Source organism: Eubalaena glacialis, chromosome 7 (genome assembly GCF_028564815.1).
Source record: "Eubalaena glacialis isolate mEubGla1 chromosome 7, mEubGla1.1.hap2.+ XY, whole genome shotgun sequence".
NCBI classification, from domain to species: Eukaryota; Metazoa; Chordata; class Mammalia; order Artiodactyla; family Balaenidae; genus Eubalaena; species Eubalaena glacialis.
This window is the reverse complement of record NC_083722.1, coordinates 75,683,353-75,708,326: the sequence shown is the minus strand read 5'-3', so window position 1 is coordinate 75,708,326 and position 24,974 is coordinate 75,683,353. Positions and strand designations below refer to the sequence as shown.

The following is a 24,974-nucleotide window of genomic DNA, read 5'->3' as shown; positions in this document are numbered from 1 at the left end:
GGAGTCAGAGATGTTTAGGAAATGGCATCTCAGGTCTTAGTAACTGAAAATGGGGTTAAGAGAAGGGAGGAGTAAAGGTGACACCTGCCTACCTGGGGATGCCTTTTATGGAGAGGGGAACTTACCTGAGAAGCAGAGCTAGAGGGTGTGTGGTTGTTTAGAGTCTCATTGCTCAAAGCATGACCAGAACAAACAGCCTGGCCTCCCTGGGAGCTTTTGAGAAATGCAGATGCTCAGGTCCCAACCCAACCTACCACAATAAAGTTCAAGAGGCTCTCGCTGATTCAGTGCCTGATGAGTTGTCAGTGCTGGTCCCTTTGCTTGTCTTATGCCTTGTTCTTTACCCAGTTTAATCTTTCAGGGACCACTGGAATTTTAAGCCCTTCAGCACCAAAATTTGTAAATGGAGATCCTTTGGTTTCAGGGGTCTGTGAAGACTGACTGTGTATGCAGACTCTGACATGTATGGACAGTTTTCTGGGGAAAGGACCCATAGCAAGGTAAGGACCTAGAAGATAAATAGAGAATGGAAAAATAGAGAAAGTCAATGAAACCAAAAGCTGGTTCTTTGAGAGATCAATAAGACTGACAAACCTTTACCTAGACTGACCAAGAAAAAAAAAAGATTCTAGTTACTAAAATCAGAAATGAAAGTGGGAGTCCGCTCCGAGGGTTCTGAGCCAACGGCTTCTTTGCGAAGCCTCGTTGGAGAGAAGATAGAGGGCCGGAACAGCGCCATCTCCGCCGGCGTGCGCGGGGCCCTTTTCATTGGGTCCTGCATTTACTTCGACCACAGGAGACGGAGTGACCCCAACTTCAAGAACAGGCTGCGAGAACAAAGAAAGAAACAGAAGCTTGCCAAGGAGAGAGCTGGACTTTCCAAGTTACCTGACCTTAAAGATGCTGAAGCCGTTCAGAAATTCTTCCTTGAAGAAATACAGCTTGGTGAAGAGTTACTACCTCAAGGTGAATATGAGAAGGGTGTGGACCATTTGACAAATGCAATTGCTGTGTGTGGACAGCCACAGCAGTTACTGCAAGTGTTGCAGCAAACTCTTCCACCACCAGTGTTCCAGAGGCTTCTGACTAAGCTCCCAACAATTAGTCAGAGAATTGTAAGTGCTCAGAGCTTGGCTGAAGATGATGTGGAATGAGAAACAAATGTCAACATAATAATCTCAATTTAAAAATATTTTTAAAATCTTAACTTGGAAGATGATCAGCTCTGGGGGAGTAAGGGCAAATAAGCTTGTTATGGACTGTCCCACACTGAAATTTACCAAAGTTAATTTTTACTTTGTGTAGATCCATTTGTCTGTTTTATTTATTTTTCCCAGTGAAAAGTGTATTTTGATAGAGAGGTTTTCATTTTATAAATACACTATCAGTTACTGAAATATGGATTTTATTTATTCCTAAAATGTGCAATTAGAATGTACATATATAACATCACATTACTTACATTAAAAATACCCAGTGCTCAGTTTTGAAGGATAGGCCAAAAAACATGTAGAAGAAAACTGAAGAATGCACTTTTTTTTTTAAGCTAGTACAGTTCGCTATACATCAGAAAATTGGATGGAAACTTGATTGTGTATTAAAACTGAGCATTAAAATCTTTAAGAGATTCTTTCTTTCCATTTAATATCTTACCTATGTATAATGTGCTGCTATGCTATAATAACAACTTCACCCCCACCGTTGAACTGTTTTGTTTAAATCAGTGGGCCTAATGTGTTCCGGATATTTATCTCCTTGTACTTTAGATATGTGTAGTTGCAAATAGCACCAGGAATTAGATCTGTGTACACCCTTAATCTAGCTGAGTAAGCTTCGCCAGTTAATGTCTGCCCTCATTTATAAAATGAGGGAATTGGTCTGCTAATTCAGCTTCTAATTCCTTTGGTTCTGTTTAGCATTTTCAAATCCCTTTTTCTGAGGGATATATCTGTTTGGGCAACCAGTTGCATTTTTTAATACTCTGAATTTTGCATGCTTGCCTGACTTAGCATTTCTGAATTGATTTTTTTTTTTAAGGTATAACTTGTGTTGATTTTCACTTAAATCATGGTACTGTCACTAATTTGTAAATTAATCTGAAATTTAACTTTCAAGGTAACTGGGACAATATGCTTGTAAAAGTGTGTGTTCCCCTTTGCTTTTATCGTCAGTGTACCTCCTTAATCCCCTTCCAGCCTGATTCACTTATCTTGTTATGAGAATAAGGTGTAACTTTGTGGCTGAAGACTTGCAAAGAATGAAGATAATTCTCAAAATAGTGACATTATCTGCAGCCACAGATTCAGTATAAGACCTGAGAATAAAGATCCTTGGTACTTAACAAAGAAAAAAGAAATGAAAGTTGGAATATTACTACAGATTCTATAGAAATAAAAAGGATTGTAAGAGATTACTATGAATAATTATATGCCAACAACTTGGATAACCTAGATGAAATGGATACATTCCTTAGAAACATAAAACCTACCAAGACTAAATAATGAAGAAATAGAAAATCTGAATAGACCTATAACTAGTAAGGAGATTGAATCAGTCATCAAAAATCTCCAGCAAAGAAAAGCCCTGGACCTGATGGCTTCGCTGGTGAATTCTACCAAACATTTAAAGAAGAACTAGTACCAATCCTTCTTAAACTTTTCCAAAAAATTGAAGAGGCGGGAACACCTGCTAACTCATTCTATGAGGCCCTGATACAAAAGCTAGATAAAGACACTACAAGAAAACTGCATACCACTATCCCTTATGAACACTGATGTAAAAATCCTCAACAAAATACTAGCAAACTAAATTTAGCAGCATATTAAGAGGATTACACACCACAACCAAGTGCAATTTCTTCCTGGAATGCAAGGATGTTTCATCATTCTAAAATCGATCAATGTAACACAGCACATTAATGGAATGAAGGGGGAAAAGCACATGATCATCTCAATTGATGCAGAAAAGGCATTTGACAAAATTCAACATCTTTTCATGATTAAAATGAAACAAACTAGGAACAGATGGAAACTACTTCAACATAATAAAAAACATAAATGAAAAACCCACAGCAAAAATCATACTCAATGGTGAAAATCTGAAAGCTTTTCTTCTAACAACAGAAACAGGTCAATGATGGCTGCTTTTGCCATTTCAGTACTGAAATTGATAACCAGAGCAATTCGGCGAGAAAAAGAAATTAAAGGCATCCAAATTGGAAAGGAAGAAGTAAAATAATCTCTGTTTGCAGACGGTAGGACCTTATGTGATAAACCCTAAAGATTCCACACAAAAAACTGTCAGAACTAATAAATGAATTCAGAAAATTAGGCTGATACAAACTCAATACACAACTGTGTATTTCTATATGCTAGCAATGAAATAAACAAGAATAAGAAGTGTTGGCAAGGATGTGGAGAAACTGCAACCCTTGTGCACTGTTGGTGGGAATGTAAAATGGTACTGCTACTATGGAACACAGTATAGCAGTTGCTCAAAAAATTAAAAATGGAATTATCATATGATCCAGCAGTTCCACTGCTGAGTATGTACCCAAAAGAACTGAAAGCAGATATTTACACACCCATGTTCATAGCAGCATTATTTACAATAGATAAAATGTGGAAGCAACCCAAGTGTCCATCAACAGCTAGACAGATAAACAAAAGATGGTATATAGATACAATGGAATACTATTCAACTTTACAAAGGAAGGAAATTCTGACATATGCTACAGCATGAATGAACCTTGAGGACATTATGCTAAGTGAAATAAGCCAGTCACAGAAAGACAAACACTGTATGATTCTACTTTATGAGGTATCTAGTCAAATTCATAGAACAGAAAGTAGAATGGCGGTTGCCAGGAGCTGGGGGGAGTAGAGAATGGGGAGGTATTGTTTAATGGGTATAGAGTTTCAGTTTTGCAAGATGAAAAGACTTAAGGTTATGGAGACAGATGGTGGTGATGGTTACACATTATGAATGTATTTAATACCACTTAACTGTACACTTATAATGGTTAAGATGGTCAATTTTATGTTGTGTGTACTTTATCACAATTTTAAAATGGAAAAAAAGAGCTAAGATCCACTAGGATCCAGAAAAAAATGTTCCACAGTTGGGTGTGGGGCTTACAAACACAATACTGGGGGAACTCAATATTGTTTAAGATCAAAGTAACATCTTTTTCCTATAAAAAGCATTCATTTGCTTTGTAAGCATATTTGGGAGTTAAGAAATATAAGTCTGGACTTTCAAGAGCTACATGTCAACTGTCCTGGATTCTCTAACCTCTTAAGCAGCCTTTGGGGGTCCCAGAACATGTTCATTGTAGCCTTTGTCACATTGTAAGGCTTTTTGTGTGGCTGTCTCTCCTAAGAGCCTATGAACATGAGGCAGGACCCTGTTTCCTGCCCAGCACATGATGCTCAATGAATAAATGAAGGAATGAGCAAATGAGTGAGCAGCAGGAGAGAGAGATGCATCTGCAGTTCTAAGGAGGCCGAGGGAAATCAGAGTTCGGGTTCTTCCTGTGGTTCCCTTCATCTATTTCTCTTAACCTCCTTTGCAGCCTATTTCTCATACCACCTGCAGGAGGCCTTCCCAAATTGTGCCCAGCTACCACATTGAAGGACTGGACCTCCAGGAGAGCTCCTCCTCCTCATCTCCCCTTCACCTGGAGGAGGCAGCAGGCAAGGGCTTCACAAAGGGAGGCATGAGCTGCCTAAAAAGGATGTGGTAGGCCAGGGGGAATCAGGCTTCCTGCTCCAGCACCTCCAACTCCAGGCCCTCTAAGAGGGGGAACTGGCATGCTTCCTCATCTCTCCTCAGGGCAGGTGTCCCAACACCTGGTGGAGGCCACTGGGCTGCTCCAGCCCCTCTGGGAAGAAGATGTTGTTCTCCAAGGTGGCATCTTCGTGAGGCTGCTGAGGGGCACGGTTGAGTGCCACAGGCCAAGAAGTCCCTGGTGTGTTGGCTGAATGCTCACCTCCTGTGCCTCCATTCCTAATGGATGAGAGAACAGCTCTGTTCTCTTTGTCCTTAGAGCTGAGCAGCCTTGCACAAGTTAGTCAACTTCTCTGAGCCATAGTTTACTTATTTGTCAAAATGGCGCACGATGCCTACCTCATAGGACTGATGAGGGAAACCTTCAAAGGGCTGAGCATAGGACCTTGCACAAAGTAGGTGCTCAGTACCTGTCAGGAGTCTGGAGTGAGTGCAAACTTCAGCCCCAACAGAGGTTAGAAACTGTCCCCAGAGGCCTGGCTGTTGCATCACCAGTTAAACCATGTGATTGAGCTAGTGACAAAGGCTCTGGTGCCTCAGCATCCTGAGATAAAGGATGGGAACGGCCTGTTTCTCCCATCTTCCTCCCATGAGTGGCACCTGAGAGGGAACCACAGGACAGAGATGGCTTTAGAATAAAACACAAAAGCCAACACATATTGAGCAATCACCGGGGTCAGGCTAAGCCCTTTATGTCCATTAGATCATGTAATCCTTGCAAACACCATGAGGAGGGTACTATTCTCTGCATTTGTCAGTTTTACTTTTATTTATTTATTTATGTTTGTTTATAAATAGACTCTTTTTAGAGCAGTTTTAAGTTCACAGCAACACTGAGTGGAAAGTAGAGTTCCCTAAAACCCCCCTTCCCGACACATGCACAGCCTCCCCGCCATCAGCATCCCCCAACACAGAGGTACGTTTTTCTCAATCAATGAACCTACGTTGACACATCATTGTCACCCAAAGTCCACAGTTTACATTAGGGTTCACTCTTGGTGCTTGTACATTCTACGGGTTTTGAGAAATCTATAATGACATGCAGAGTTTTACTTTTCAATACCAATTTTATTTTTTATCAAAGTAGTACATGCTCAGTGTAATGCTTTGGCTTCAAAGTCAGAGCACAAAAAAGGCTTATATGGAAAACCAACCATGCCTCTTCCCTGCCCTCTCTGCCCTTCCTAACTCCAGGTCCAGGCTCCAGGGGCAGGATGGCGTCCTTCTTGTACACCTAGGGGGCCACACAGTTGGCACCAAAGTACCAAGAACGTCAAAAGGGACTGGAGACAAACAGCACATTAGGGCCAAGTAGCCAGATAGGCTGAGCACATCCTCTGCCCCAAGGGTGTCAACCAGGCATCTCAAATAAGACATTCTAGAGGTATTTTAAAATCTTTGCTTGCTTCTTTAGAAGCCCCAGTACTCATTTTCGGAGTTTTGCTGGATGAGGGGAGCTAAAGCCACACACAGGAAGGGCACTGTGATGCAAAGCTGCCTGGGTGGAGGGAGACTACGGTTCTGGCTGGCTGCATGGCCTGTGAAAATTTCTCCCCTCTGGACTTTGAGGTCTTTGTGCAAAAAACCAAGCGATTGGACAGGTGATCACTAGGGCCCTGCCGTGCTGACAGATTGAGTTTGGGCTGCTACTGCTGCTAACAGCCCCATCTCTGGAGCTCTTCCTGTGAGCCAGGTGCTTCCTTGCAACCACCCTCAAAACAGGCAATATTGCCTCATTTTACAGATGAGGATTGAGACTCTGAAGGGCTGTCGGGGCCACACAGCTAGAGAGGGGCAGGGTCAAGATTCTAAACCAGAGTGCACACTCTCCTTCCCTGGAGCTGGATCCCTGAGCCTTCTGTCCTGTTTTCCCCAAAATAGATGCTCTAGTCTGTGTGTGGCGGGTGGGTGGGTGTGTAGGTAGGTGGGTAAGAGGGGGTCCCATGGCTTCCAGTGACAGCAGGGCCCAGCTTGCTTGGCCTCCAGGATTTCAAAACTCTAGGCCCCACCTCAGGGTGAAGACCATTATGCCCACATCCTGTTTAATGCTAATCTCTCCTCCTAGGCCACTGGTTCTCTGCCTTCGCTGTGAATTAATCACCTGGGGAGCTTCGGAAAACAAAGATGGCTGCGCCTCACCTGTAGAGATACTGCTTTAATTGGTCTGGAACAGGGTCCTAGCACTGGTTGTTCTGAAGAGCACCACAGGTGATTCAAATGTGCAGCCAAGGCTGGGAACCTCACATTAGCCTGTCGGCTTACTGAGGATCCTTGTTCATTCCCTCACCACGCTTGCCTGGCGGTGGGGAGTGTCTGCTCTTTACCATGCCTCCCCAGCCATAAAGGCAGAGCAGCCTTTGTTCTCAGCTGCAATGTAGCTGCCTTTCTCTGTAACAAGCTCCACAGCATCATTACTCTGCTCTCCTGAATTCGTTGTCCTCCTGAAAGTAGCCAAGGCCATGATGCTTCTCAGAGATTCTCTGGAACAAAAGCCCCTGGAATCCAGGTCTTCCCTGGCTTGTGGTGTGGAGAGCCCACCTTGCCTGGGTCCTCTCTGCTCTGCATCTTAGGGGAAGAGAACTGGGGAGGACAGGGTTTGTCCCCCACCCAGGCTGCCCTGGGCCTTTTCTGGCTCCTAGGTGAGGCTATCAGCCTCACAAAATCAAATATGTTCCGTATTAAAAAAAAGGACAAGGACAATTCTGGAAGCTACAAGGGTCTCAGAAGAGAGTCAAGCAAAGCTGAATGCTACCTGAAGGAAGGGAGCCTCCTGTTTCCTGCCTACTGAACTCAGCTACAGAAAGGTGCCTGATATGCTCCTGACTTAGGACTCCTATGTGGGCTTCGGGCCACAGAAGCTTGGATGCTGATTTTAGAGCCTGCAAGAGAGAAGCAAAGTTGGCAGCAGAAGGTCAGGTGAGAGGTGGGCTTGGGGATGCATTGGCCGTTGTAAATAAGCTGAGTCAGAACCAGGAACTGGAAGTGGTAGTGGGGGAAGGTACTCACGGCAGGGCTCTGAGGGGGGCACTAAACATGGCATTCCTTGGCCTGTTCTCATCCTCCATGAAGCCTGGGCTTTGAAGCCACAAATTCATGGCAGGCCAAACCTGGAAGTGTCTGAAAGCCATGTGGCATGTGGTTTTCAAACTGAGTTTATTGGAACTGTAGGGGGTTCTTCAGAATTGGTAGGGACTCTGACACACCATGTAATGCAACTACCAACATGGCTCTCTTATCTACTTAATGAACAGGTGTACAAGATTTCACTGCGTTAAAAAAAAAAAATTCTGTGCTAAAATAATGCTATCAAAATTTGAAAACCATGGATCTAGTAAACTTATGAGGGATGGATGGGGAAACTTACCCAGAGTCACCCTCTAGTCACTTACCCCTCAGGCCAGGTCTATCCCCACAGCATACCCACTGGCTTTATGGAGCAGACAGCAGGAGGTTCTCTCTGGAGGCCTGTCTTGAATGCAGCAACAAAAATGGCCAAGAGAGGAGCCACATGGGGAAGAGCCACTCTCAAAAGAATGAGTGACCCCAAGACCCAGACTTGCAGACCCTGAAGGGCAGGGTGAAACTGCCTTGGCTCAACTGTCAAAAGCCCTCAAGATTCTAGTCTGTTCTTACCTTCAGGGAAATGTAAGGCCTTGGCCTGGGAGGTGGGGCCCCTGGATTCTAGGCTGCCCCACCATTTCCTGGGACTTTGGGCCACATTCCTGGGACATTAGCCTTCTCTTTAAGGGAGGAAGCTGGGCACGCTCACTCAGTCCCTAGACTGTGGGCCCTTGAGGACAGGACCTGTCATCTCCACTGTGTGCTGCATCCTCCTCAGTCCAAGGGATTCAGGTACAGGGCTAGGCACAGGAATCCTTAACTTCACGGAAAACAGTTTTGTTCATTGGTTTTTAGAACAGGGCTCCCGTCAAGTGGTTCTCCTCATCCTCCACATACCAACTGTGACCTTCGACAACAGTGGCTGACTTTCCACACTTTCTGTAGTGAAGCTTTCTCCTCCCTCCTGTTTTCTCCCCTGGGTTGGCTCCTCTGGCAGTGAGAATCTCAACACTCTGGAGAGAGTGAACGCTGGGGACTTGCATTTCTTCTCCTGATAGTCTTCTTCCTCTGAGCAGTTCAACAGGTGAAGGTGCCCCAAGGCCATCAGGGCTGCTTATTAACGCAGCAGAATTTGGCCGCATGTGCTTGCCCGAGAAGCAGGTGGAATATTCAATAAGTAGATGATCATGGATGGATTGCGTTGAGGGGAAGATCTGGTCCCCAGCTCAGACAGAGGTCTTAACCTCTTTTTGCCATGGAACATCCAGAACACCAGTGAAAAGGACCTTTATATGTACTCATTTGGGGCAGGGCCCTCCTTTCCCCCCCTCCCCCTGGGTCTTGAGGGACAAACCCATAGCCAAAGACCACAGCCCCAAGCCCCAGCTGTTCTCACCTCCTGGCAATGACCAGAATCTGAGAAACTGTCTTCTTCCCCAGGTCTCCAACAGACCCCTTCACCCCCTACAACCTGAGCCCCTCAAGACCCCTCTCCAGAGTCCAAAGGCCACTTCTGAAGCCTTCCATCTCCCCAAGTCATGCCCAGTAGTCCCTGGTTGTCCTGGTCCCTGGTCCTGTGGGAGGCAGCCAGCTTTGTGACATCACAAAAGGCTATCCTGTGACAAGTTTGGGCCTGGTGAAGAAGGAGCAGGGCAGAGGGGCTCCCCCCAGGAAAATCATGTGACTTTTCATGGAGAGACACCCCTGCCTCTGAGGGAATGAAGAGGAACTGTCTCATAGTAAGAGCCCAGGACACCCTCTGCACTTAGAAACACCTCCCCTTGATAACTTCGGCTCCCAGGACTAACTGGATACTCCTGGCTATATCTGGCAATATCTCTTTGGGGTCCAGGTCCAACGTGGCCAGGTTTGGGGGTGGGGCAGTAGGTGATTACTTCAGGTGGTAGTGGTGGGTCTCTGACCTCTGAATTGACAGATCAGCTTCCTTCCATCAAACAGTCATTCTGCCCCAGGCCTTTCAAAGTGAAAGAACTGATAGGGTGGGAAGCTTTATCTGACCTGAGTCTTCCTCAGGGTCTATGCCAGCAGTCCCCAGAGTACCTTCAGGTGGGTCAGGCCAGAGATCCCCGAATCCTGTAGAAAAGTCTTGTGCTTACAAACAGGCATTGTCAAAATCCAAGGGCTTCTCTCTCCAATGCTGACTCCACTGTTGTTTCTTCCCGGAAGGATTTACAATTCTAAAAACCTGAGGCAAAAGAGGCTCCTTACCTCCCCTGTACCTGTTCTCCAACCTCTAACTCTTACCTGGAGCATAGCCTCTGGGAAGAGCAGGGCCCCAGGAGTCAGCAGGGATGATAACTGGCAGCCAGGCTCGGGGATCTGACAGGTCCTGGGAGTAGGTGGAGGGCAGAATTTGGGCCTTTTCATGCTCCAGCCCCTGTTTGTGCTGGGCGGGTCCATTGTAAGGGTGGCCCAGGGGACACCATCTCTGGCCATCCTCTCTGGACTCTACTTTGATTGTGACATCGCCATCCTGCCAGAGGACCCCAGGGAAAAAAGTGAGTGCACTCTGGGCAGGGTTCCAGATGCAGGCTTCATCTCAGCAGGGAGGCAGGGTCGACAGGCTGGTTTGGGGAGGGCGACATGTCTGAATTCACATCTAAGGAGCTCCTTGGCCTTGACTGCCCTCACTCTTGATCGATGGCAGCCTTTTCAGGCATGAGGAGGCCTAGGAGCAGATCCTCTTAAATCCACCCTCTGATATGGGGATATATGTATATGTATAGCTGATTCACTTTGTTATAAAGCAGAAACTAACACACCATTGTAAAGCAATTATACTCCAATAAAGATGTTAAAAAAAAAAATCCACCCTCTGACCCACTCAGTTTTTAGTTCTGTGCTGGGACAGAGAGTAGACAGATGATCCCTAAGAGTGGTTACTCCACTACTTCCCAGTGTGTCTGAAAATGTGCCCCAGGATTTTTCTGGTAAGGAGCTCATTTCTCATTTTGAGGAGGAAAGCTTGAGCTCTTCCAGCAGGCAGTAGTACCGAGGGCAAAGAGAAATCAGCCAGGGCTGAGGTAGTCCTGAAGAACAGCAATAGGGACAGCCACAGACCAAGAGTAATCACAATAGAAATAGCCACCACTTAGCTAGCACCTCCTGTGTGCCAGACCCCAAGCTAAGCACTTTACAGGCATGGTTCCACTTAGTCCTCATTACAATGCTAGAAAGGATGTATTATTCCCATTTTCCAGCTGGAGAAACTGAAGCTCGAGAGGTGAAGTAATTAGGCCAATTACAGGAGCACTAGTGTTAGGATGCAGGTCTGTCTACCTCCAAAGCTAGACTCAACTGCTGACCTATCTCCTTCTGCAAACTCTTCCCAATAAAGAGGTAAAGAAACTATTTTCTTATCTGTCACCATCGGTGATAGGGTTAAAGAGAGAAGGGGGAGAAGGGAGGACTTTGAGCCTGATATTACCCAGATCAGCTTTCAGATAAGGCAACCTTGACTGCTTGGCCCGTCTAATCTTTAATGAGACCCATTGGGAGGCAGCTGTTCTGATTTACTTCTAACTATTTTGCAGGTGATTTAAGTGAGGCCATGGGGGCCATCAAGGGGAGTCCTTGGGGTCTGTGGCTGAGCAGTGGTTCTGAGGTGGGGTTGCTAGATAATGTATAGAATGTCCGGTTCAATTTTAATTTCAGATAAAGAATAATTTAAAATATATAAGTATGTCCTCAATATTGCATGGGGCTCTTCTGGGGGCTCCTCACTCTGGCTGGGGTCCTGGTACGTGGGAATTGGGGTGGGGCTGGGGGGTCGTTGCTTCATTTCTCACCTGAGTCTTAGGTCCCTCTGTGAACTTGTGCCTGTGGGAGCAGGAGGGGGTACTGACTTCTGGAGACTGCAGCGTCTGTGGCCACTGGACGAGGTGGAGCCTCAGTTTCTCACTCTGTGAAATGAGAATGGTGGATGCGGATGCCGTCATACGGGGTGGTTGCTTTGCACACCTCTTGGGCAACAGGGGTAGTGTTCCATCTTTCTAGGGGGCTGTAGGGGCTCCCAGGAAGGGGGAGGGCACCAAGTGAATGATTAGAATTCCCTTTTTTGTCCAGGTTGGGGTCCCCAGTGCCTGGAAGCCCAGAGCCTGGAAGCCCTGAGCCTCTCCTTGGTGGCTCCTGTGACTCCTGGACACTTGCAGTAGCAGTCTTGTTCAGCAAACAGCAGAGTGGGAATAGATGTGGGACAGGAGGAGGCACAGGAGTTGTGGTGGCACCAGGGTGGGGAAGGGCTGATGGGAGCACCTGGGTCCGGTGAACCTGGAAGTAAGTGATGGGAAAGAAGGGGTGGTGGAAAAGGGAAGAGGGGGAGATGGGGAAGACAGAGGATAGGGGAAAGAGGAGGAGCATCCTGAAGCTCAGAGGACATGGTGCTATTGATTTTCCTACCCTAGTGCATGGGCATGTGTGGGGATGAGGGCAGGTTGGATCATACCTAAGTCTGTAGCCCTTCGTGCTGGGACCAGGGCTGGGCTGCTCTTGCTCTCCCTTTGCCACTGGGCAGCCCTGCAAGCATGACTTCTTGCCCTTTTGGATGGTGGCTGCTGCTTTTTGAGGCATACTATAAGGGGAGATAGGCACACGCAGAGCAGAGGGAGAGAGTCCAGAAATGTTCTTCTAAAGAGGTCAAGGAATCTCTTTTTCCAATGATTCAGGTGTGATGTGCCAGGTCAAGCTGGGTGTGTGGGCCTGATTTATCTGTAGCTTTGTACTTGCACGTACTTAGATGTGAAAGTGTTGGCTGTGAGGACTGGCGCCAGTGCATGGGAGTGCATGCTTGTGTCTCTGGCACACGTTACCTTCGCCTACGAAATGTGACAGTGAGTGTGCTTGAAATGTGTGTGCAGCCCAGAAAACCTGAGTGCAGTCTTTTCCCAGAGTGGGAGTCTGGGAGTGCCTGCAGGTCTGGCTGCAGGTATGTGGGGGGGCTTTTGGCAGAGGTATGGGGGGCACAGGCATTATATAACAGAGATTATGGAGGGAGCAGTTGCTAGACAGGTCCTGTATAGCTCCTGTTCTGGTTCCCCAGCCTCCTGGGCCCTGGCTTCTCCAAAGGCCCTCTGGCATGCCCCTTATTCCCATCATTTACCCAGGGCCCCAGGCTGATTTTCTGAAGGGGAGCAGTGCCATCTGGTGGCAGGCTGAGGCTGTGCCAGGAGGAGGCAAGCTGGAACCTGGGTTCCCACAAGGGATCTGCCTTTCAGGACCTCAGTCAGTGGGGAAGTCACCACCGCACTGGCTAGATCATGGAAAAATGGAGGGTATCTAAGGCTTGAGTGCTCCATTCTCATGCATTTTGGGTTCATGACCCAGGGAGGCATGGCAGGAAAGTCAGGTGAAGGATTGCTGTAGCACCGATGTAGGAAAGTTATCAGTCCAGCCTCTGGACCCATGAACCTGGGCCCCATTCCTTGGGCCACCAATCTGGGCTCAGATTTCTCATCTGTGTAGGCGGCAAACTGTACCTACCCTGTGGGGTGGTAGTGAGGGTTATATGAAAAAGTGTGGTTAAAACACTTGGCTCAGAGCTATATAAAGTCAGAGGTAATGGTAGTGGCCATTATAGGCAAAGACCCAGAAGCACAGAGAACAGAGCTATGTGTTGTGGCAGGTGAAAGCGTTGCAGAGAGGTGGCACGTCTGCCACACTGCCACCCAACATTCTAGAATTTTGTGCCTGAGTATCACCTGTTTCAAGTTACATACTTAAGAGAAGGGAGGTCTCTTTTCTGGAAAGCGGGGAATGGGGTCCGGTGGGGAACAGAATCAAGAGACCCAGCACCCAGGCTCTGGCTAGCTTCTTAATCTAGCTATGGAACCTGAGCATGGCAGCCGGCCTGCTGTGTCCAATGTTCCCCATGTGAAAGTGCTGATTGTGAGGACTCCGTAAAAATGCACAGAAACTTGCTCAGGACTCCCAGAGATAAAGGCTCGATAGGATCTTGTCAGGGAGAGATTCTGCTCAGCTGTGGAGTTTACCTTTCACGTCTCCAAAAAGGGATCCCCGAGTCAGAGTCAGGAGTCGTTCTGGTTCTGCTGCTAATTGGTTGTGTGATGTGAGTCAAGTCACTCACTCTCTCCGCGTCTCAATTTTCCCAGCTGCAAAATAAAGGAATTAGATGACCTCTAAGGTCAGCTCTGCCTTAATCTATATCTTTTTGATTTTTTCCTTTTCTCTGCCTCACATATAATACCTAGGATAAATATTTATTGATCCTACAGGCTAGGTCTTGAACAGGAAGACCAGAGCCTTCTGCTTAATGACTGCTGTGATTTCTCATACACTTCGGGAAATATTTTCTTAGATCCTGGTAGGTTGTAGGTATAATGCGGCCAATGGGAGAATAAAACAACGGCTCTTCCCTGTCACACAGGGCCGAATAAGGTACTGGGAAGGTATCCAGCCGTTCTAGCTTTCGCTTGGGAGGATCGAGTCTTTCGCTTTTCGCTTCCGCCTTCCTGAGCAGCCAATGAATATGTAGCAGTTCTCGTTTATGCTAAAAACTACAAACCCCAGAAGTCAACGCGCGGGGCAAACTGCTCACGCGCCAATCAAGACACGGTGGGCTCCGCCCCTAGAGGCGGAACTTCATTTTCCACGCGACTTCGGGGCTCGTAGATATTCCTCCGCTCGCCCTCGCGTTCTCCTCCCGCCTCCTGCCAGCAAGCCTCGCGCCAAGTCGGGGGACGCGCGCGCGTGCGCGCGCGCAGCGTACGTAGCGAACGAGTGACGCATAATATGTGGGCCGCTCCGGAGTCGCGGTCGCGTTGTGTGTGAGTGAGGGGGAGAGAGTGCGGGACCTGAGGCGGCGTGTGTGAGCTGTGGCCGCTGGCGGGGTCAGGGGGGCGCGGCGGAGCCGCCCAGGAAGGTGAGTGGGGAAGGGAGGGAGACGGCTCTGTGGGAGGGGCGCGAGGAGACAGGGCGCATGGTCGGTCGGGCGGGAGAGTGGGCGCCGGGCTGGGGGAGGGGCGGCACCTGCCTGGGCCGCCGGCTGGGAGGGGGCGGGCCGGGCCTCCCGGGACGCTTGGTCCGGGGCCTGACAGGACTTTTCATCCTCCAGATTCTTGGCTCGGGGGCGGGGCCTCCACGTTCTTCCTCCAGTCCGCAAAAGAAGCTTCCCAAGAGTAACTCTTCCGCCCGGATTGGGGGGCAAGGGTGTGCCCGCCCCTATCTTGGGGAGGGGCGCCTCTCATTCCTCTCATCACTTTTTACCTCCCAGTTCTCCCAGGCTTCGTTCCGTACGGGCCTGGGGTGGGGGTGGGTGGCTCCATCTTCCATGTCGTATGGCGGCCCCCTTCCCATACTGTGTCTCCGCCTCTAGTTCCAGTCACCTGGGCTGGCTCTCTCCTCCCTCGGTCTCGTGCCACCTCCCTTTGCATCCGCCCGGCTCTTGGTCGGGCGAGGGGGGGCGGGCTCTCTGGGCACTCCTCCCACAGCCCCCGCCCCCATGGTGGAGGAGATGGGTGGAAGGAGAGGTGTCCGGGTCCTGCAGCTTAGAGCCAAACCTTGGAGTGCCCGCCAAGCTTCCCGGGATCCTATTTCCGGGGGTTACAGTCGTTTTTAACTGGATGTCAGGCATTTGTTTAGCTCCTTCTTCGTAGACGGTTTGCGTCTCACTTCCTCTTATTGCACTGTTAGCGCTTGGCTTTTGCTTGTGCTGAAGAAGTAGTTTTGGAGTGTTTGTAGTAGTTCTTTTTGAGTCCTAGATGACTCGTCATTGACTGTGTCACGTTGGCCTCAGTTTTTCCTTACTCTGTCTTTTCAATGAAGCCTTTTAATTAGTCTACAAGTTTTAATTATTAACAGCATCTTCCTGTTCTAAACACTTTGTTAATGTACAGAGTGAGGGGTTCATTGGCAGTGTTGTCCTGTAATCTTCTTGTCTCAGTTTACTTTTAAGGTTTTTGTAAGCTTGTATAATTAGACTCTTTAGGAACGATTTGTTATTCTTCTTGACGCTGTCAAGATTTGGGTTTTGTATATTACACTTATTATCCATTTTCGAGTGGTGATATATTTTTGGATGTAAAGGAAATGATAGATACAGAATTTGGGAACTATGAAGGAAATCCTTTTATGCTCAGCATCTCTTGAGTAGTTGCAGAGCACAGTGTTTTACTATGTTATCTGCTGTACAGTAGTTAAACTTTATTGAGGAGGAATCTGGTGGAATGAACCACATGTTGGTTTGAAGTGATTGAAGTTGGTTTGTTACCAATGTTTCTGTCATGGTCATGGACAGTAATAGAGTATTGTTATACATGATCTAATATGTTATACTAATTATTAGGTAAATTTTACTTGAAGCTCCAGACTTGGGTTTTTTTCCCAGTGGGTTTTTTCCTTTTTTTTAAAAAAGAAGAGTGCTTACAGGCATTTGTTTCAGAATTGTAACCTTATGGGAATCCTTAACGTGAACTTTTTTTTAGGCTTTGGGATAGTTTTTGCCGAATAGGCCATATAGTATTGTGTATTAGAAGAGAACAGATTTTATGGATTAACTCAAAAGTTACAAAAGGTAACAAAATAGTGGGAAAATGGTAGAGCTAGGATAGTAACATATAGTGAAAAAAACCTTTCTTCTACCTTTATCCTTCAGAAGATCAGTTACTTGCCACAAAAGTAATAGTTATTATCCGTTTCTTATATGTTCTTGCAGGGACACACACACACACACACACACACACACACACGCAAAGAGTGTTCTTTGTTTTTCTCACTTGACAGTGTACTGAGAGTTGGTCCAAATTAGGAAAGGAAATTCTTATTAGTTTTCTCCTACTTTATTTATTTTTGGCTGGGTTGGGTCTTTGTGGCTGCGCGTGGGCTTTCTCTAGTTGCAGCAAGGGGGAGCTACTCTTTGTTGCGGTGCGTGGGCTTCTCATTGCAGTGGCTTCTCTTGTTGCGGAGCATGGGCTCTAGGCGCGCGGGCTTCAGTAGTTGTGGCACTCGGGCTCAGTAATTGTGGTGCATGGGCTTAGTTGCTCCGCGGCATGTGGGATCTTCCTGGACCAGGGCTTGAACCTGGGTCCCCTGCATTGGCAGGCGGATTCTTAACCACTGTGCCACCAGGGAAGCCCATCTCCTACTTTTTAATTAGAAAAAAATTCAAGCATATTAAAAATTTGAAAGGATAGTAAAATGAATACTTATTTATCCATCTAGATTCAACACTTGTTATTAATATTTTGCCATGTGTTCTTTTAGTAGGTAGATGTGGTATATATTTATTTCGTGGAACCATTTGAAAATAAGTTGCAGACACAGCACCCCTAAATACTTTGGCAGGCATCCTTCAGGATAAAGACTTTTTTTTGGCCGCATTGTGTGGCTTGCGGGATCTTAGCTCCCCTACCAGGGATTGAACCCGGGGCCCCAGCAGTGAGAGCGCCAAGTCCTAACCACTGGACCATCAGGGAATTCCCTCTACATATTTTTTGTAGGGCTTTATATTATTCCATTGTATGGACAGTATTATCATTTAACCCTTGCAACAATTATTTCCATTTTACAGATAAGGAAATTGAGATTTGGAGAAGTTAAATAACTTGACCAAGATCTCACAGGTATGTTGGCAGAGTTGGGATTTGAATGCTTGAACCCCTTTTCTACCAAGTACCAATTGAGTGGTCTTGGGGACCTCTCTGAGCCGTTTTCCTCATCTGTAAAGGGCAGGGTGGTTGTGAAAATTCAGAATAATGTAAATAAATTACTTAACCAAGTGTCTGTGTCATACAGATATTCAGTAATTGGTAACTACTGTATCACTATTAGGCCATAAATTCTGCATACCATTTAAAGAACTCACTTTGGAACATGGTGAATTGAGTAATGTACCTTCACTGTCTTGTCTGTAACAAGATGACTGCACCTTTTGCATTTTGTTAATCTTTCATTGAGAGTAAAATGAATTATCATTGATATTATTATTTTAGTTTTAAGTTTGTATTTTCCCTGGGCAAGTGAGTATTCCCAAAGTTATAATTATTTTTAGGCATAGTTAATTGGAAATTTTGAAAATGATACCAGAAGTACATGTGTGTTTCTAAATTGAACTCTAAAATTTTACTATTTTAATGTCGTTGAGTTGACCTTTGTTAGAGGTAGTATTTCTTTTAAACTTTGCTTTTATAAGCCCTACTAGGCTGATTGCTTAAGTTATCCAAGAGGCATTCCCTCCTGGGCCTTTTTTCCCCCCATTTAAAAAAAATTGTGGTAAAATTGACATACCATAAATTAACAATTAACCATTTTAAAGTGCACAATTCAGTTGCATTTAGTCGATTAACAATGTTGTACAACCATCACCTCTTTTAGTTCCAAGACATTTTCATTACCCCAAAAGGAAACCCTATATTCATTAAGTAGTCACTCCCTATTTCCCCCTCCCCCAAGTCCCTGGCAACCACTAGGTAGCTTTCTGTATATGGATTTACCTATTCTGAATGTTTCATATAAATAAAATCATAGACTATGTGACCTTTTGTGTCTGACATTTTTCACCTGGCGTATTGTTTTAAAGGTTCATCCACAGCTGTAACATGTCTCAGTACTCCATTCCTTTCTACGGCTGAATAATACTGCATTGTATGAATATAACCACATTTTGTTTATCCATTTATCTGTTGGTGAACATTTGGGGTTGTTTCCACCTTTTGGCTCTCGTGAATATGCTTTGAACATTTGTGTACAAGTGTTTGAATATCTGTTTTCAGTTATTTTGGGTATATAACTTGGAGTGGAACTGCTGGGTCATATGGTAATTCTATGTTTAACTTTTTTTTTTTAAACTTTTTGAGGAGCCACCAAACTGTTTTCTATAGCTGCTGTACCATTTTACATTCCTATCAGCAGTGTACATTCTAGTTTCTCCACACCCTTGCCAGTGCTTATTTTCTAATTTTTTGCTTTTGGTCATCCTAGTTGTATGATTGGTATCTCATTGTGGTTTTGTTTTTCATCTCCCTAATGGCTAATGATGTTGAACATCTTTTCATGTACTTGTTGGCCATTTGTATATCTTCGTTGGAGAAATGTCTGTTCAAGTCCTTTGCCCATTTTTGAATCAGGTGTTTTTGTCATTGTTGAGTTGTAGGAGTTCTTTATATATTATGGATACTAGATCCTTATCAGATATATGATTTGCAAAGATTTTCTTCTATTCTGTGGGTTGTCTTTTCACTTTCTTGATAATGTACTTTGACGCACAAAAGTTTTAAATGTTGAGGTCCAATTTATCTATTCCCTTGTTGCTTATACTTTTGATGTCAAATGAAAATCCCTTGCCAATTTCAAAGTCATTAAGATTTACCTCTAAGAGTTTTATAGTTTAAGCTCTTATATTTAAGTCTTTGATTCATTTTGAGGTAGTTTTTGTATATGGTGTGAGGCAAGGGTCCAACTTCATTCCTTTGTATGTGGATATCCAGTTGTCTCAGCACAATTTGTTGAAAACATTGGTCTTTCTAGTAATGGTCTAATGGTCTTTCAATAAATTCTTTCCCTGTTGACTAGTTTTGGCCCACTTGTTGAATATCAATTGACCATAAATGTGAGATTTTATTTCTGGACTCTCGATTCTATTGCATTGGTATCTATGTCTTTCCTTATGCTAGTACCATACTGTGTTGATGATCGTACTTTGTAGTTTTGAAGTCAGAAGTGTGAATTCTCTAACTTTCTTCTTTTTCAAGATTGTTTTGGTTATTCAGGATCCCTTGCAATTACATATAAATTTAGGATTGATGTTTGCACTAATGCAAGAGAGGTCATTAGGATTTTGGTAGGGATTGTACTGACGGTTGACCACTTTGGAGAGTATTGCCTTCTTAACAATATTAAGTCTTCTAATCCATGAACACAGGATGTCTTTCCATTTATTTAGGTCTTCTCTAATTTATTCTAGCAATGTTTTGTAGTTTTCCTTGTGGAAGCCTTGTGCCTTTTTGGCTTAAATTGATTCCTTAACATTTTATTCTTTTTAGTGCTATTTTAAGTGAAATTGTTTTCTTAATTTCATATTGGATTGTTTATTGCTTGTACATAGCAATACAACTGATTTTTGCATGTTAATCATGTATCCTGTAACTTTGCTAACTTGTTTATTAACTATAGTTTTTATTTGTAGATTCTTTAGGATTTACTCTATATAGGGTCATGTCATCTGTGAATAAAGATAATTTTACTTCTTCCTTTCCAACTTGGATGGCTTTTATTTTTCTTGTCTAATTGCTCTGGCTAGAACTCCAGTACAGTGTTTAAGTGGTGAAAGCAGGCATCTTTGTCTTATTTCTGATTTTAGGGGGAAAACGTTCGGTCCTTCACTATTGAGTATAATGTTAGCTCTTGGTTTTTATAATTAATGCCCTTTACCGTATTGAGGAAGCTCTCTTCTGTTCCCAGTTTATTGAGTGTTTTTATCACAAAAGGGTGTTGGATTTTGTCAGATGCTTTTTCCCTATCAATCACATGATTATTTTTTTCCCTTCATTTTGTTAATGTATTGTATTACTTTAATTGATTTTCATATGTCAAACCACCCTTGTATTCCTGGGTTAAATCCCACTTGGTCATGATATCTAATCCTCTTAATATGCTGCTGCATTCATCTTTCTAGTATTTTGTTAAGGATTTTTGCATCTATTTTCATAAAAGATGTTGGTCTATAGTTTTCTTGTGATGTTTTTATCTGTCTTTGGTGTCAGGGTAATGCTGGCTTTATGTAATAAATTAGGAAGTGTCCCTCCTCTTCAATTTTTGGAAGAATTTGAGGATTGATCTTAATTCTTCTTTAAATGTTTGGTAGAATGCACCAGTAAAGCCATCTCTCCCCTGCACTTTTAGGATGTGTCTTAAGAGATTAATTTTGCTGTTACCACATATACTACTTTGCCCAGTCTCTAGGTCTTTTACCTTAGCATAAAATTTTACTGTTGAAAAAAATTGGTTAAATTATTGCTCCTCTCTACCCGCTGGCTAATACTCCTCCAGATTGGCAAGGTCATAAAAACGAGGAAAGACTCAAAAAATGTCAGAGACCAGAGGACACTAGGGAGACGTGACAACTAAACGTCATGTAGTAGCCTGGATGAGATATTGGAACAGAAAAAGGACGTGAATGGAAAAACTGGTGAAATCTGAATCAAGTCTGGAGTTTAGTTAAGATAATATACCAGTTTTTGGTTTCTTAATTTTGACACCATATCACTATAAAATAAGATAACATTAGGGGAACCTGAACTGAGTGAGGGGTATATGGGAATTCTTCTTACTATCTTTGCAACTTTTTTTTTTTTTTTTTACAAATCTATAATTATTCCTATTAAATTTATTTTTAAAAATGCATATATAGTTAGTAGATTGCAGTCAGAAATACAGCCTAGGTCTTCTCAAGTTAAGGTCAGAAATCCATATTAGTTGGTCACATCTGTAGTATATCTTTGGCTAGAAAGACTGAAAATGTGGATTCTTTGTAGAAAAGCATTTTAACTTTTTTTTTTTTCTTTTTTGGAAATATTTGTTCTTTGGAGTAAGGGGTAGCTCAGGTGACATGAATCACTATCTACTATTAGAATTGCGTCAACTTGATTAAAACATAAATGTCTAAAATTTAGAGAGTTGGTGGTAAATATATTTCTTTTGGTCTTGTGGTAGAAGAGTGAACAATAATCCTAGATGAGCTAGTAATGCCTTTGTGGACTGAAACTTTTTACAGAACAGTTGCTATTTCTGTGAAAATACACATTTTGCATGGCAGGATTTGACATTTTGATCCTAAGACTGCTTTGGCAAAGAAGTTGATCTGTAAACCATCTAAACGTTTGGGTCTCATTTATTCCTTTTGGAGTCCCTTATAAACCTCTCTTCCCCATGTGGATGTCACATGCAGCTCCTTCAGAGCCTGTCTCACCTCCCTGTCCTTCTGTACCCCTGGACTGATCACTCAACCCAGCAACTTTTTCTGCCTTTCTCCAGCCTCTTATCCTCCTTCCAGAAGATCAGCTGTGAGACAGATTAGGAAGGCTGAAGGATGAATGGGTTTATAATATTCTTTCTCAGCTTTCATGTTGGTAATGATATCCACTTCAGTTCTTGATCTGTTGTTAAGAATTAACAGGAATGTGTTGCTTATCTTTCATAGAACTTTCCCTGAAGACTTACAAGAGCAAAATATTTCTGGGAGTAGTTTTTGCTGTATTCTGTATTTAAAAAAAAAAAGCCTCAAAGGTTTGGACCTCAGAGTTCTAGACTTGGGATTATTATACATGTGGTGTATAGGTACAGGTTGTAGAGTGTTCTTGTGAAACCTTTCGTAAGCTGAAATGACTTGACGAGGCAATTACCTTAGGACACATCTTGCTCACGGATGCACAGAAATTGAGATAAAGCACAGATGCTCACAGGCACAGTTCAGAGCTGTAGCAGCTTGCTGCTGAGTGTAGTTCCCATGGAAGGAGCTTGGCGGGGCCACTCTCACTGCTTGGGGTGCACACTGCCTTTATAATGGCTCGCTGCAAAGCAAACAACGCTGTTTTTGCTTTTCGCCTGTTTTCGTAAAAGCAGAAGTCCTCTTCAGATTTCTTTGGGTTAACAAAAACAGATACTAATGTAGTTCTTTCATAAAAATGAAGTGGCATAAAGCGAACTTCTCTGAAAAGCAGGGATACCTGTATGTGTGTTTCTGAGGGGAGAAAGGAACCATAGGTTTTGTCTGATTCCCAGGAATTCCTGATCCTAGAAAGGTTAAGAATCATGATTTTGATCCAGTACCCTGTCTCATTTGACAGTCTAGCAAACTGAGGTTGAGAGAGATGAAAAGACTTGTTTGTCATGACTTGATGAGTATCCAGGCTCCCAATCCTGGGTTTCCTACTGTACCACAAATAAAATTATCTACAGGGTCCAAGGGTTAAATTTCCCATGCTTTTAGTTATTTCCCTTGCTTGCTCATCCCTTTTTTCCTCCCTCCTCACTTTTCTTTTCATAGGAAGTATGTCAAGTTTATTTGCCTGTGTTCATTTGTGTGTGTGTGGTTTTTTTTTTTTTTTTTTTGCTTCCTTAGGCCAAGTCATGACTACAGTAGCGGTACATGTGGACTCCAAAGCTGAGCTCACTACCCTGCTGGAGCAGTGGGAAAAGGAACATGGCAGTGGGCAGGACATGGTACCTATCCTTACCAGGTATGAACAATTAAGTTGTTTTTTTTTTTTTAAAAAGGAAAAATTGGGAATTCCCTGGCAGTCCACTGCCGTGGGCCCAGGTTCAATCCCTGGTTGGGGAGCTAAGATCCTGCAAGCCACACGGCATGGCCAAAAAAAAAAAAAAATTGGAGAATGGTATAGAACATTTTTACTTTGTGAATTCTTTTTGTTTTTTTTTCCATAGAAGTTTTTTTTAATGATTCTACTTAATAAAATATTTGTTTGTAGGAAGAAAAAAATTTCCCCAAAACTAGAAAAGCATTTTTAAAGCAATTTTTCAAATTACAATGTTAAACTCATCTCTAGCTCTGTAAAAGTATATGACACGAGATCTTTAAAGTTTCACTGCATTTCAGGATTGTTCTTGGAAAAGATACTCTGCCAGAAAATCAATGGGGTCATTGGGTCTGACCTTACAACACTCATTCAGACCCTGCATAAGCGTTGGCATAACGTAGGCCATTAAATAGTTTCTCAAGAGAACAGACTGGGCCTTCAGTAATTCTCTTTCTTCTCTTTTCACTTCCTTTAGTTTATTCTCACTTCTCAGAGCAAAATAATTTCTGGCTGCCCAGATGAAGCAAAGTGAGAGAGAGGAAGGAAGGAAGGGAGAGAGGGAGGGAAAGAGAGAGAGACAGAAAGACAGAAGGAAAGAAGGAAGGAAAGAAAGGAGGAAGAAAGGAAGGCTCACTTCATGAATTCTCTATCCATTTTTTTTCCCTGTCAGAACTAGTCTTTTATCTCTCTACTTCTTGAACCTTTTAAAATTTCTTCCCTTTCCTCTCAGGCCCTTTTGTTGTCATTCTCTTTCCTAGGTTCTTCTCCTGCCAGTGTTTTAGCGCCAAGGTTTTGTTTGTGGTTCTCTTCTCTCTTCACCCTAAGTATTCTACCTAGATAGTTTCATCTCTGTCCATGATTTAAAAAATTATTCTCATGTTAACTTTCAAATTTCTATTTTCACTTCAGACCCTTCTTTTTAAAAATTTCAGACCCATTTCTCAGCTGATTGGTGTACACATGTTTAACCTGGTTATTCCACAGACACCTGAAACATACTGTGTTCAAAATAGAGCTTATCGTCTTCATCCTACCTCCCTCTTCATTCACAGCTTATGCTTTTGTACTCCCTGCCTTGGTGTAAATAGTTATAAACTAAAAACTGAAAATCATTCTCCCTAGTGTATTCCTTTACTAGCACAACTTAGTCACCAAGCCCTGAGGGTTTCTGCTTCCTCTTCTTCCCCATTCCCACTTCCTTTATTAGGTATTGATCATGTCTTGACTGGCTCATTAGGCAGTGTGCATTATCCCTCTGTCTGCAGTTTACCCTCTTCTAATATATCATCCCCTTTGCTGAAAGATTTATCTTTTTCATACACAAATCTGATTGTCATACCTCAGCTCATAATTCTTCCCTGGCACCCTTTTCCTTCAGAATGAAATGTAATTTAGAGTGGCCTATGAGGCCATTTATGATTTAGTCTGTACCTCCTTTTTCTGCCTCATAGTGTTGTTCTTCAGAGAGGAATAGAGCCATATTTTCCAGTGTCTGTGTGCCTTTACACTTGCTGTTTCTTTGGCCTGAAATACCTTTCCTTGGTATATCTGCCTGGCAAGCTCTAGTCCTTTCAGGAGGCAGTTCAAGAATCATGTTTGTAAATACCATATGATATCACTTATATGTGAAATCTGAAATATGACACAAATGAACCTATCTATGAAACAGAAATGGAATCATGGACATAGAGAACAGACTGGTGGTTGCCAAGGGGGTTGGGGGAGGGATGCAGTGGGAGGTTGGGGCTAGCAGATGTAATCTTTTATATATAGAATGGATAAACAACCAGGTCCTACTGTATAGCACAGAGAATTATATTTAATATCCTATGATAAACC

At 43.8% G+C, this 24,974-nt stretch overlaps 2 protein-coding genes across 4 annotated transcripts in view; both read left to right on the top strand.

The window, feature by feature from the left end:
- Nucleotides 1-647: 647 nt before the first annotated feature.
- On the top strand, nucleotides 648-1,278 carry LOC133095758 (mitochondrial import receptor subunit TOM20 homolog). The gene has a single exon (XM_061197476.1). The coding sequence runs from the start codon at nucleotides 648-650 to the stop codon at nucleotides 1,152-1,154; it is 507 nt and encodes a 168-aa protein (XP_061053459.1). The 3' UTR covers nucleotides 1,155-1,278.
- A 13,356-nt stretch (nucleotides 1,279-14,634) lies between these two features.
- Nucleotides 14,635-24,974, top strand: part of DCAF1 (DDB1 and CUL4 associated factor 1) — an 84,071-nt gene continuing 73,731 nt past the window's right edge. Inside the window, exons 1-3 of one of the 3 annotated variants that reach the window (XM_061196896.1) lie at nucleotides 14,635-14,746; nucleotides 17,393-17,444; nucleotides 22,940-23,057. In XM_061196896.1, the coding sequence (XP_061052879.1) occupies nucleotides 22,948-23,057 (110 nt within the window). In that variant the 5' untranslated portion in view covers nucleotides 14,635-14,746; nucleotides 17,393-17,444; nucleotides 22,940-22,947. Of the gene's footprint in view, nucleotides 14,747-17,392; nucleotides 17,445-22,939; nucleotides 23,058-24,974 lie in introns of those variants that run through there. The other 2 variants (XM_061196895.1, XM_061196897.1) reach the window with 2 other exon arrangements.